General features: G+C 38.8%; 1 protein-coding gene across 1 annotated transcript in view; it reads right to left on the bottom strand.

Moving 5' to 3' along the window:
- Window positions 1-366: 366 nt before the first annotated feature.
- prkar1b (protein kinase, cAMP-dependent, regulatory, type I, beta) overlaps window positions 367-13,511 on the bottom strand; it is a 149,186-nt gene continuing 136,041 nt past the window's right edge. The window contains exons 10-11 of the mRNA XM_022666224.2: window positions 5,655-5,736; window positions 367-2,673 (exon numbers count right to left, since the gene is read on the bottom strand). Coding sequence (XP_022521945.1) covers window positions 2,501-2,673; window positions 5,655-5,736 — 255 coding nt within the window. The 3' untranslated portion in view covers window positions 367-2,500. The remainder of the gene's footprint in view (window positions 2,674-5,654; window positions 5,737-13,511) is intronic.

The raw sequence follows: 13,511 nt of genomic DNA, 5'->3' as shown, positions 1-13,511 counted from the left end.
CTTCACACTCTCTTACTGCTGCAATGTGTAGTTAATGAAGATTGGCCACCAGGCTGCTCCAATTTAGCCGTGAATCCTCCCACACTAAAATGACAGGTGTTTCAGTTTCAGTTTCCAACCCCTGTACATTATATATAGAAATTAAGTATTGTATTTGCACTTTGAATCAGAAAAGCAGAGAGACAGTGAGTGAGTGAGAGATTTGGGGATGAAATCAAGAAGAAGATAAAAAAGAAAGTCAGAGTTTAGATGTGTATGAACGATCCCTCCTCTCTCTCTGAGCTCCATCCATCAGCGTCCACTCTGATCTGAGTGGACAATCAGAAAGAGACTCAACAGACTTACAAATGAAGAGCGAGACACTGCTGTTCAGAAGCTTTTCTTTATTGGCTTTACAAATGGAATGAGTGTGTACATGTGTGTATTTAAGTGTACGTGTGTGTGTGTGTATGTGTGTGTGTGTGTTGGCAGAAACACACCGTACAGAAGCTCATCTGCTGTGCAGAACTGAAAAGATCCAAAAACACCCGTCTCATCAAAACTGTGCAAACTGAAACACTAACGTAAAATCCACACACTTTAAATCTCTCCTGGTTTTGTGTTGAAATATTGTGTGTGTGTTTTTGTTTGTTTGTGTGTGTGTGTCTGTGTCTACTGAAAGTCATAACACTATCGCATGTTGGGAAAAAGACAATGAAAAATTTGAGCTTTTCTGAAACATCAGGACTGAGCAAGAACCCCCCACCCCTCCCACACCTTCCCAATTATAGAAAAAAACCCTGTTACACTGCAAACACCACCCCACCCCTATCCTTCAAACTAGCACTACCAGGATCAGTACCAAACCCCCTTTAGCCAATGGTAGAAGCACAGCTTAAAAGCACTGAGGTTGCTTTACAGAGCGGTAGAGAAGAAAACATCACCAAACGGCTCAGATTAACGATGGTCAGCGAACAAATCCTGGGTGCTGACCACTGAGTCAGAGCCAAAAACAAACAAGCAAACAAACAAACAAACAAACAAAAAAATACAGCATATCAACCCAAAAACAGAGCGCAAGCAAACCTGCACCATAAAGCCAAAGCGTGAAGGCGACGTGCAGCCACTTCTAAACACACATCCCTACATCATTTCTGTCAAAGAACCCTGCTCATACATACACAGCATGGTGCAAAAGCCAGAGATCACTCTTTTCTTGATTTCATTTTCAATCAAAATCACTTCAGATCAATTTCGTCAATTTGCACTGGTTAGATTTGTAAAAAAAAACCCATGTTGGATTAAATTTGATCTGCCAAGAACAGAAAGCTGAGGCTGCAGTGAAGCACGGTCTTACCCAATCCCTCTTTAACCCTCTGGGATTCACCAAATCTAACGACATGTCAAATCTGCAGTTCAGGAATTGACTAATAGACATTTAGTAAATCACTAAGGTATTATGTTATTGTATAACTGTAGAATTAATTTAGAATTTAAAAGCAGCCTCCAATTAAACTTGCTTCTTCAGTGAAAAAAATAATCAAACCCTGAACTCTGGACATGAGCCACATACGATATATATATAAAAACATTTGATTATAAGAGCAGACTCTATAGATTGAGGAAATGTTTTAACTGTATTTCTTTGACCTATTGTTGCAAATACATTAACAGAAATTAAATGTGAATTCAGTGAATACAGTAAATGTGACAAGCCGGTGCACTTGATGACCCCAGAGAATTAAATAAAAAGGAATGTATTGTATTGTAGGTAATTTTGAAATAAATCCACTGTACAATTCACATTATGTGAAAAAGTAATAAATGGAAAATGTGAAAAATGGCAAAAATGGAAAACACGAGTGATACTGTAATAAAGTGCAAAGACATGAAATATCTGACATAATGTGTTCTGTATCATTTATAAACTGTATTTATCGCCTATTTCAACTGGAAATAAAATAATTTAAGGTTGACGTGACTTTTGCGCTCAATACAATCTGAAGTGTTCATTTCTTTGTCCCTGGTTCTCATAACCCAGACTGTAATTTACATAAACATACAAATATCCTTCTCCTGTCCTCCTCCTCCGGTCTCATAATTCATAAATAAAGCTACAGCACGGGTCAAAGTGCACAAGAAAAGTGAAGAGCTCACAAAAACAACAACAACGACAACAAATAAGAAAAAAGCAGAAGCAAAAAATAGAAGGCAGAAAGCTTATACATCATCATCATCATCATCATCATCATCATCAGTATCTCCTGTGGTATCTTCGCCCCATGGCACAGACACTCTCACGCGTAAGTAGGTAAAGGAGGCATGAAAGAGCTCATCAGTGAAATCCCACTTTATGCTACTGTAACTCTCCTCCAGCACACACACACACACACACACACAGTGAAACTCGCAGGGACTTCATCATCAACTATTTCATGCACCCCATCACCGACCCCCACAACCCACAACACCCCCACCCCCACCCCGGCCGCTGGTGAGCTCCCTCCGCCCGCTGCGTGGGTCAGACGGTCAGGGAGATGAAGCTGTTGTATCTCTGAATGTTCCTCTTCAGGATTTCGGAGCAGGGTCCGAGGACGCGCTCGAACCGGGGCCGGTCCAGCTTCACACACTTCAGCGGCCCCCGGGCCACCACGGTGGCGGCACGAGGACGGTTCAGCAGCAGCGCTATCTCACCTGCACACAACCAATAAGATAAGATAAGATATGATTGGATAAGATAATCCTTTATTAATCCCACAATGGGGAAGTTTGCAGTGTTACAACAGTACAGAGGAAAGGACAGTTAAACAGGTCATGAAAAATATATAAACAAATAATAATAAAACTATGTATTCAAAAACAATTACAGGAAATATATAAAGATACTTAAAAAATGATATATCGTAAAGGTAAAAATATATACATCTAGTGCATAGAGATATGATTATGGTAGGGTGTGACCAGTATTAATGCACAAAGAGTAACAGTGAATAAATATCAAATAAATAAATGAGTGAGAACATCACTAATACTTCTACATCACTAATAAGATTTAGGCTCACATTACCAGTCTGAAGTGATTTAAATCTGCTTAATATGGCTTCAATCAGATTTTTTCATGGCTGTGAGAACGTGTCAAATTTTTGATTTGAGTCACTTTCATATGTGGTACTGCATCGGATACATATCCGATCCATAGACATGCAACATGAATGTGAAGAGTCAAATCAGAATTTATGCGCCTTTTAGCTTTTACGCATTAGCATTAGCGCTATGTGCTTCTCTCTCGTACCCACAATCTCTTGGTGCAGCTGTGCAGCTATAGCTGCAAAAACAGCAAAAGCAAACCACCTGACCTTTTTTCACCTCCTGGACCTGAGCATGTACTTCAGATCAGCTGTTTACTCTCCACTCCAGCAAAAGATGCTCCACATATGAGCTGCTAACTCATCCATTTCCCTTTATAAAGCTTTATAAAGTCTTCTCTAAAATATGGTGTTGTTTGTTGTTGGTGAAGAAGGCGACATTTATACAGGTATCAATGTGAGCATGTGAGGCGTTTCAGGGACAGATTTGTTCACATTACACACAGATACAGATCACTTACATTTGTGAATCTGAGCAAGAAATCGAATTTGAGTAATTTAAATACAAAAAAAAAAAAAAAAGCAAAGACTTTTAAATAAAACTCTGCTCTAGTGGGAGGGGGTTGTGGTGTGGTAAAAAGCTGAACTCAGAATTACTTTATTAATTTGTTTCTAACCAATCAGAAGAGAGTTGATCATGGGGCAGTGATGGCTCAGCATTTAGGGCAAGTTTGGCAAGCTGCCACTATTAGGCCCTTTTAAAGGCCCTTAACCCTCATTTGCTGCCCACCACTCCGGGCATGTGTTCTCACTGTATGTCACTGAATGTGTTTGTGTTCACTGGTGAGTAAGTGTTCACTGCATGGATGGGTTCATTTCTATCTGTGTCTCCAGCACAAGTATAGGAACAAAAAAGTGTACAAGGCAATGTATGAAACATTATGGCATTATGGAGTTTTTTTCCTTCTCATATAATCCCTCATCATACTCATCTTACAAACCAAGTTAAAAACAGCATAAGAACAGAATTCACAGATCTACATATTTGTACTCATCATTACTCACATTTACCCATTTTGTGGATTAGTAAGCAACTGTTAGTTAATGTGTACAGCATTAACCTGCTATTAGCACATTAGATTGTAGTTAGCATGTTAGCTCACAGCTTGCACCTAGTGGTAAAACCATTTAATCAGTAATTGTTAAATTAAGATAGTTTTCTGTTTTTATATAGATTATTTTGCCATTTTTTAATGTATTTCTTAGATTGTTATATTTTATACTGTGCCATTGTAAACGTTTTAATATTCTACTTTTTATAATACTGAGTACTATGGAATTAATTGAAAATTGAGACATTACCACAACACTGACATGAATAAAAAAAGATAATAGTAATATTACATGACATCCTAAAGCATTCCTATTAATAAGAACAAATAAAGTTTGCTACTGCAGACAATACCACAATACATACAGGGGTTGGACACTGAAACTGAATCACCTGGTTTTAGACCACAATAATTTATTGTTCCGACGGACAGTTCTGGTGGAAACAGGAGCACATTGAATTCTGCCGTGATTTGATCAGCCGTGGTTTTATGTTTTTTGGATACAATCCGGGTTATCACCCGAACATCCCTTTCAGACAGCTTCCTCTTACAGCGTCCACAGTTAATCCTGTTGGATGTGGTTGGTCCTTCTTGGTGGTATGCTGACATTACTCTGGATACCGTGGCTCTTGATGCATCACAAAGACTTGCTGTCTTGGTCACAGATGCTCCAGCAAGACGTGCACCAACAATTTGTCCTCCTTTGAACTCTGGTATGTCACCCATAATGTTGTGTGCATTGTAATATTTTGAGCAAAACTGTGCTCTTACTCTGCTAATTAAACCTTCTCACTCTGCTCTTACTGCTGCAGTGTGCAATTAATGAAGACTGGCCAATAGGCTGCTCCAATTTAACCATGAAACCTCGCACACTAAAATGACAGGTGCTTCAGTTTCATTGTCCAACTTCTGTATTACTTTATGTATGTTCAACCAAATTGTATAGATAACTATAAAAGTACAGTAATAATATTATTTTAATTTATATCACGGTAAGAACTACTAAACTAAGTAAAGAAAAAAAGACTTTAAGAAATTAAGGTCATCCAATACGAAACATTTCAAGAACTTTAAAAATGATCCTCAAGTGCACACCATCAACAATGTTATGATGAAACTGGCTCTCATCAGGATCACCCCAGGAGAGAAGAGTTACCAGCCACAGATAAGAGCAGTATTTTGGTTTGTTTAACACTTTAAAGTTACTACATGATTCCTTATGTGTTCCTTCATAGTCTGGATGACTTCTGTATTCAGTATTCATTTACAATGTAGAAAGAAAACGACAAGAAAAAAAACACTAAATAAGAAAGTTGGCGAGGGTGGTCAGAAATGCACCATAAAGCTGCACAGGCTGTTTACTTCACATACCATCACCCCATCACCTCCTCTCGTTTCCTCTGGAGCTGTTTCAAAACATCATTAGCTGTGTTTCTTGGAGCTTTATTATGGGAGCTCTACTTGTTTGGAAACTTACCAAAATAATCAGACGGTCCAAGACGGCCCACCTCCACATATTCCTCATTATCAGACCTGCGCTGCAGAACAGAGGCTGTACCCTGAATAAGAGAAAGAGGGGGTGGAAAAAGAGAGAGAGACAGAGAGAGAGAGAAGAAAGAGATCAGAAAGATTAGCTGTATAGATTATTTCCTTTAAACCCTCGCAGGTGCAGAGGATTTTGGGTAGTGTACTTGAGTGCATTAGCATAGATACTCGAGTAATCTGCTACTTTTTCAAAGAGCCAGTATTTAAAAACCAAGCCAGTAGTGAGAGAGTAAATAAAGCTAATGCAAAAGTTTGGGGAATCTTTGGTGGAATTACACATTTACACATTTCACATAAGAAGATACATTGTGGTTTCTACAGTCTCAAGTGTTACAGAACTGCAGTTCAGGGGAACTGCGGAAGTCAAAACACGATCTGGAAGACCAGGCTCAGCCACTTTTTAAAAAACTGTACATAAAATTGAGGAGAGTTCACAAGAGGAGTGAGTGTGTCATATCAGAAGAAAAATAATTATTTAGATTCATATCAGACACACAAAATATTGTGTAAACAGGAAAGGTGTAAAGTGTTGTTTGTTCTGCAGATAAAACCATTGGGTGTATATTACATATTTTATAAAATATTCCTACTACAGCCGCATTTTCTGTTACATGGTCTAGTTTAAATAGCTATAAGCAGGAAGCTATTTAAAACGCAGTATAGATATTTTAGGGCATCTGCTTATGCTAAGCAATGAAATCCCATCATTTATTTTCCATCTTATTCTCTCACCTGAACCTGAACCTGCTCTTTTCTTTGGAAAAACTACCTAATATCAATAGATCAGTGGTTGACTGACTAGTCACACACACCCAGGACATATAAGAAGTGGGACATCACCTGTCTGGGACTGGGACATTTTTCTATTATTCTGTAACATTAATTATCTGATACACATAGAGACAGTACTAGTCTTTAATAGCAATACACAGACTGATACCTCTAGCCTCAATTCCTGCATCATTAGAACAACACATTTAAAAAGCATCAGGTAATAAGAGCACAAAGATGTGTGTTTGATGGTGAGCGCACAGCAGAACAGAGAGAAAGCAGTGCGTATAATTTGTGTAATGAGGAGAGACTGTTGCGTTGCTTATTGCACAGATGAAAAGAAGCATATATTCTAAAAAATGCCAGTAAATCCTATAAACACATATAAGAGAATGTCTTCTACAACACGACAATGATCCAAACTAACTAAAGCTTTTAGACTGACACTTTCCTAAACATCCTAGACCTAATAACCCCAACCTAAATATCATACAAATTCATAAAATCTACACTAATGTGATGTTAAACAGAGAGACACACACACACACTTGAAAAACAGAAGAGAAAATAAATGCAGACAACATTGCTTACATTCCATTTTCCAAATGACTAAATAAACAGCAGTTGTTCTGAAATGTTAAAGCAGTTCAGGGGCTGTCAACCCAGCAGCATTAAATACTTAATGAGTTTATCATGCACTGTTTGCACACTCACAAATAATACGATTATTAATTAAAATATATAAAAGAGCCCACAGTGGCTACATAACAACATGTATCATACACTCATCAAACACTCATGAAATATTTATAAAACACACAACAAACACTCATCAAACACACATTAAACAACCATTAAACACTTATCAAATACACATTAAAAACTTATCAAATACACATTAGACATACATCAAACACTCATCAAACACGCATTAAACAAACATTTAACACTTATCAAATACACATTAAAAACTTATCAAATACACATCAGACACACATCAAACACACACATCACTCATAAAACACACAGCAATCACACATCAGACACTCACCAAACACATTAAAAACACATCAAACAATCACCAAATACACATCAAACACTTATTAAACACTCATCACACATCCATCAAACACACACAAATCACTCATAAAACACAGCAATCACACATCAATCACAACACTTATCAATACCCATCAAACACTCATCAATACACACCAAACACTCATCCAAATACACACCAAACACTCATCCAATACACACCAAACACTCATCTGGTAAACACCAAACACTCATCTAATACACACCAAACACTCACTTGGTAGAAACCAAAGACTCATCCAATACACACCAAACACTCATCTGGTAAACACCAAACACTCATCTAATACACACCAAACACTCATCCAATAAACACCAAACACTCATCTGGTAAACACCAAACTCGCATCTAATACACACCAAACACTCACTTGGTAGAAACCAAAGACTCATCCAATTCACACCAAACACTCATCTGGTAAACCAAATCCACTCACTGGGTGTATAACAAACACTCAGTGGGTACACACCAAACACTCATCGATACACACTAAACACTCATCCAATACACACCAAACACTCATCCAATACACACCAAACACTCATCAAATACACACCAAACACTCATCAAATACACACCAAACACTCATCCAATACACACCAAACACTCATCAATACACACCAAACACTCATTAATACACACTAAACACTCATCCAATACACACCAAACACTCATCCAATACACACCAAACACTCATTAATACACACTAAACACTCATCCAATACACACCAAACACTAATCCAATACACACCAAACACACATTCAATAAACACCAAACACACAATGTTGTAAATAACACATACTCACTGGGTATATACCGAACAGTCATTGTATACACACTGAACACTGATTGGGTACAAACCAAACACACATCTGGAACACGTAAACACTCACACTGTCCATAATGAAGCCACCTGTGACAAATTCACACACCAGACAGAGAGTTTACTGATCCATATGGAAGAAAAGGAACACAGCTCCAGATAGAGAAAGAGACAGAGGGACACAGACAGACAGAGAGACAGACACAGAGAGACAGACAAGGAATGAAGAGCAGCTGAGTTCTCTGAGAAAGAGACAGACAGACGTAGAGATGAAGAAAGAGAGACATACAGACAGACGTGGAATGAAGAGCAGCTGAGTCCTGCTGGACAACCTGGCTGAACCCAGCGACCCGTCAGTATCGGTTCATTTGTGTGTGTGTGCTCGTGTGTGTGTGTGTGTGTGCTCGTGTGTGTGTGAGAACAGACGGGCGACACTCCCGAACTGAGCAACGGAAAAAATATTTTAATGATTTATCACCAATCTGCAGCGCAGTGAAGAGAGAGAAAATCAACACACATCACAGCTGCTGAAGAACTGAGAGAGAGAGAGAGAGTCGGCTTAATTTGATAAAACATGCGTATCTTTAAGCTGCTGCACGCACATGAATGCAAATGTGCATGTGTTTGTCGTTATTAATCAGTTACTCTCAGTTACGCTTATTATTCATATTCAGACATCACCTGTTACACCAACTGCACACACTCTTCATCATGCTCCGGGCAGCGGCCGTCACCGCACGCCATTAGCTCTCTGACCCCGACCGCCCGCCACCATGTTCACACAATACAAGCAGCCAAACTGCATAAACACATCCAGTACACAACTAAAACAGTTCAGCAATGCTGTGTTGTATATATATAAATATAGCTGGGTCAACTTTTTCATCTGACAAGTTTGTCTAAATTGGGGGGAATTGGTCTAAATTCTTGATTACTTGGGGAATTAAACACAACATTTTTGGTACTGCAAAGAAACTTTAGGAACATTTTAGGATTAATTATTGCATATATACTTTGTAAATATAGCAATATAACCAAAAGATATACAGTAGCTTAAAGCTAACTTTACCTAGACCAATCAGTGATTTGGGCCGCAAGTTGTCTTTAGTGAGATTAATCACCTGCATCTGCTTCTTTATTACCCAACTAATACTAAAAACATTGAAGACGACATGTTATATCTCTTTTTACACAAGTTAGAACAGGTCCATGGGCTATAAAAAATGTGTTCACAAAGGTTTTTTGCACATTTACATAAAGATAAAGATCTCACCAACTCTGTTCTTGCCATATTCAATCTCTTTCAGTATAAGCCATTTAAGAGCTCTGTCACTTTTATACAGATAAGCCGTTGCTGGCCATGCCCCATGTTTACTGAGAGTTTAGCACATTAGTGTTAGCTTAAATGGCACCCAGGCATTGTGTGATGTGGAGTAGCCAGTGGAGTTAACAACTATCCATGGCAGAGCGGAGAGTGGAGTAGCTGAACTCCCTCGTCTGCTGACCTGCCATGGCTAGTAGCTACAGATCCCTCTGTCAGACAAGGTCTACTGGCTTTTTTTGCTGAGGGCTGTCCATGGTTTTCAAACAAAATGGACTTTTAATTGATCTTGTGGGTGAGGCTCTGGTGAGCGTTGATGGGTGAGGTGTGAGGGATGGTGCCAGGGTGGTTCTATGAACTTCTATGTCCTTATTGTGACGTCACAATAAACGAGCTAACGGCTTATTATTACACCAAGTTGTTTCAAGCTTGGAGTGTTTATAGGAGAAGTCAAGACTCAAGCAGAAATAAAAAAGCACTTAAAAAGTGAGTTTGGTTTTGGTGCACATAGGTCACCAATAAAGGTTTTATGCCAGGTTAGCAAAGGCGACATTGCTTTTGACTTTCTCTAGACACTGTCTACATCACAGAAATTTTTGATAGGTGTAGTGGGTTAAGTTCTGTTGAGATCATAACAGTGTTTAGCAGGAGATTTTCTTGTTGCAAAATTGATCATTTTCAGGTTTAGCAGAGGGGTCAGAACCATTGGAATGCAACATCATGGTTGGCATCACCAGTATTTTTGAGTGCCCAGGTAGGTGAGCTTTCGACCTTTGCTGTCGTTTACTTATCTGGAATCCTATTCAATTAATTGATCTGAGGTATACGAGCAAGTGCACTTAGTGCTAGGGTTAGTACTGTGTAGCACTTTGACTTTCAACACAGATAAAGCATTAGAGACTTTTCTGCTCCCTACTCTGTACCTTTATGTTGTTGGACACTTCATGGCTTTATGAGTTACTGTCACCTTTCAATAATAACTCTCAACATTGATGGTGAAATAAACTGCCTGGCCAAAAAAAGTCTCTACCTGGATTTTAAAAAAGGATGGGATGTGTTGGATGGAGAGGCTTTGTGCAGTGGTCAGACTCTACCATCATCAATGCTGCTGCAAGATCTTGGTGAAAAATTAATGCAGCACTGGATTGAAATAAATCTTGTGACATTACAGAAGCTTATTGAAACAATGCCACACAAAATGTGTGCAGCAATCAAAGCTAAAGACGATTCAATGAAACAGTAGTGCGTGTGACCTTTTTTTTGGTCAGGCGGTGACACCTGAAATCAATGATTAAAAGATGTGCCCAAATACTTTTTTTATTAATAGAACGTATCACGAAAAAGCCTTTTTACTGGAGTTGTTATATTTGTACAGTATAGTGCATATGTTTAAGTTATGGCTGAAATAATAATCTGGCTTGCATGCAGGCATACACACACACACACACTGCCCTAGCATGACCCTACGGTCTAGCAGACAGCCTAACAGCCAGCCTGCTTCTGTAAGTGTGTGCTTTTTCATAGCCGGCTCTCCATTATAACAGTTTGTACCACCTTTACTGTGTTTCATTTGGCACTAAACAGTGCCGCACATTCATACCTTTATTACAAGAGGGAAAAAATTGCTAACAGACCCTGCTTTACACTACAGTGTGTGTGTGTGTGCATATGCTACTGTGTTTAAATGCCCTTTAAATGTGAGTAAATTAATCAGTTGGTTTCAGAGCAGTTCAAAGCAGGGTTGAACCCCTGGAACGCTTTCAGCAGCAGTAAATATGAATATAATGAATCTTAATAGATGAATATAAGTCCTGTATAAAGGTGTGACTGTATTTGTGTCTGTAAGCATCTGCGAGTGGAAGAAAGACATCAAACAAAGAGCTTCCAAAACCCAGAGCCAACATTAATACGGAGAAAACAGGCAGAGACCTTTACTGCTCAGCATGGGAACTTTCCAAATTTGGGTTAAAAGGAAAGTACTAGTGTGCTACAGAAGTGGGGACCGGAGTCAAGCAACCCAGATTTAACGATGTTGGAACTATTATTATCGTACGTTCCTTAAGTTCTCTGTGATGGGGAGCTGAAATTAGCTTTTATTTTATTGTATTTTTTAGTCCCACCTTAAATACTACAGCCACCTGCTGTCTGTTGCACCATTATCATTGTACTGAGACAAAGTACTAGCGATTTCTTAATGCTTGTTATGATGAAAATGTCATTAAACTATGCCAATATAGAGTTTTATGTAATTTTTAGCAAGGAAAATCATAATTACCATATTTTAAGGTGCACAGTATTATAAGGCGCACTATCAATGAAAACAGTTTATTTTACAGTAAGCTTTCATTTCCTATATGTTCAACAGCACGGTAAGGAGCAGCGCTAGCCATGGCTATCAGCAATTAGCTCTAGTACATGCCGCTAACACCGAGCTAGAATGAGGAACCCTGAGTGGTCTGGTAATCCCGAGCGCTATCAGCTAGTGGTTTGTCCCACGTAGCTTGTTTTACCACACAAAAACACGCAGAGTACAGTCCGATATACTCACCTCTGAACAGTGAAAGAGCTAGTGCTGCAGTTAGTGGCTAATATGCGGCTAATGCTAATACTGCTCCAGCCTCGGTGCTGGAGAAACTTCACTGAAACTCCTGTATAACACTGTATTTCAGTGGAGTGGCTTTACTGCTCCTTAATACCTTACTGATAAAATGTATACACAAGAAGAACTGTATAATAAGGTGCACTGTCAAGTTTTTAGAAAATTTAAAATTAAAGGATTTCAGGTGAGCCTTATAGTGCAGAAAATAAATCGAAATGTGTGGGTTTCTTAGGTCATTTGTGCCGCCTCTGCAAACCCTAGGCCACTCCAACCCCCTTCTTTTAAATCATTCAGTGCATGACTTGCTTTTCCCCCTTAAGACTGTTGTCTTGCAGCATAACCCAACTGCATTCTTATAGCAGACTAGAAATTGTATGATTCTTTCTAAAGCTGGAGCAATTTGTTGGTGAAGTAAATGTTGTTGATAACAAAAATAACACTGATTTGCATAACTAACCTGTTGAAGCATCACACTTCAGTGGCTGTGTCCCAAACCCTGCGCTGCTACCACACAAATACAGTGTTAAATACAGTGCACACCCTTTAGAAGTGCATTCAATGTAATAGGTAAATTGATTGATTTAACGTCAACTAATTCAAATGAATGAATCATAACCACTTTAAGTTTTAAATCTAGTATTTGCGTAAAATTCTGAGAAGCATAGCACACTGCTATAGGCTATATGGTGGAGTCCTATGTGACACTAAGCTGACAGCCTATTATACCCAACCTATGCTGAACTCTTCAGGAGTTTCTTAAAGATAGCGAGAGATTCTCCTGATCTGGTAGTAGAAGGTAGTTAGTTAGAGGTGTTAGGAGAGTAGGTGCTCTTTGAAGAGCTCAGTCTTCAGGAGTTTCTTAAAGATAGCGAGAGATTCTCCTGATCTGGTAGTGGAAGGTAGTTTGTTCCACCATTGGGGAACTCTGTATGAGAACAGTCTGGATTGCTTTGTGTGAATGTCTGGCAAAGCGAGGCGACGTTCATTAGAGGACGTTCATTGGAGTTCATACTATCAGAACATGTGTAGGTCAATTGCCTATTTGCCCAAACATGTTTGAGAACATTATAACAAAGAAAATTTAACCATGTTTTGGATTCCTAACAGGTTATGAAATTGACAGAAATGAATGGTAGTGTGAGATATCCCACAAACCACAGGAGTGGCTTCAAAAC

The sequence above is a fragment of the Astyanax mexicanus genome, chromosome 19, assembly GCF_023375975.1.
Source record: "Astyanax mexicanus isolate ESR-SI-001 chromosome 19, AstMex3_surface, whole genome shotgun sequence".
Taxonomy (NCBI): domain Eukaryota; kingdom Metazoa; phylum Chordata; class Actinopteri; order Characiformes; family Acestrorhamphidae; genus Astyanax; species Astyanax mexicanus.
Note: the sequence above shows the minus strand (reverse complement) of the source record. Positions and strands in the feature narration are given on the sequence as shown.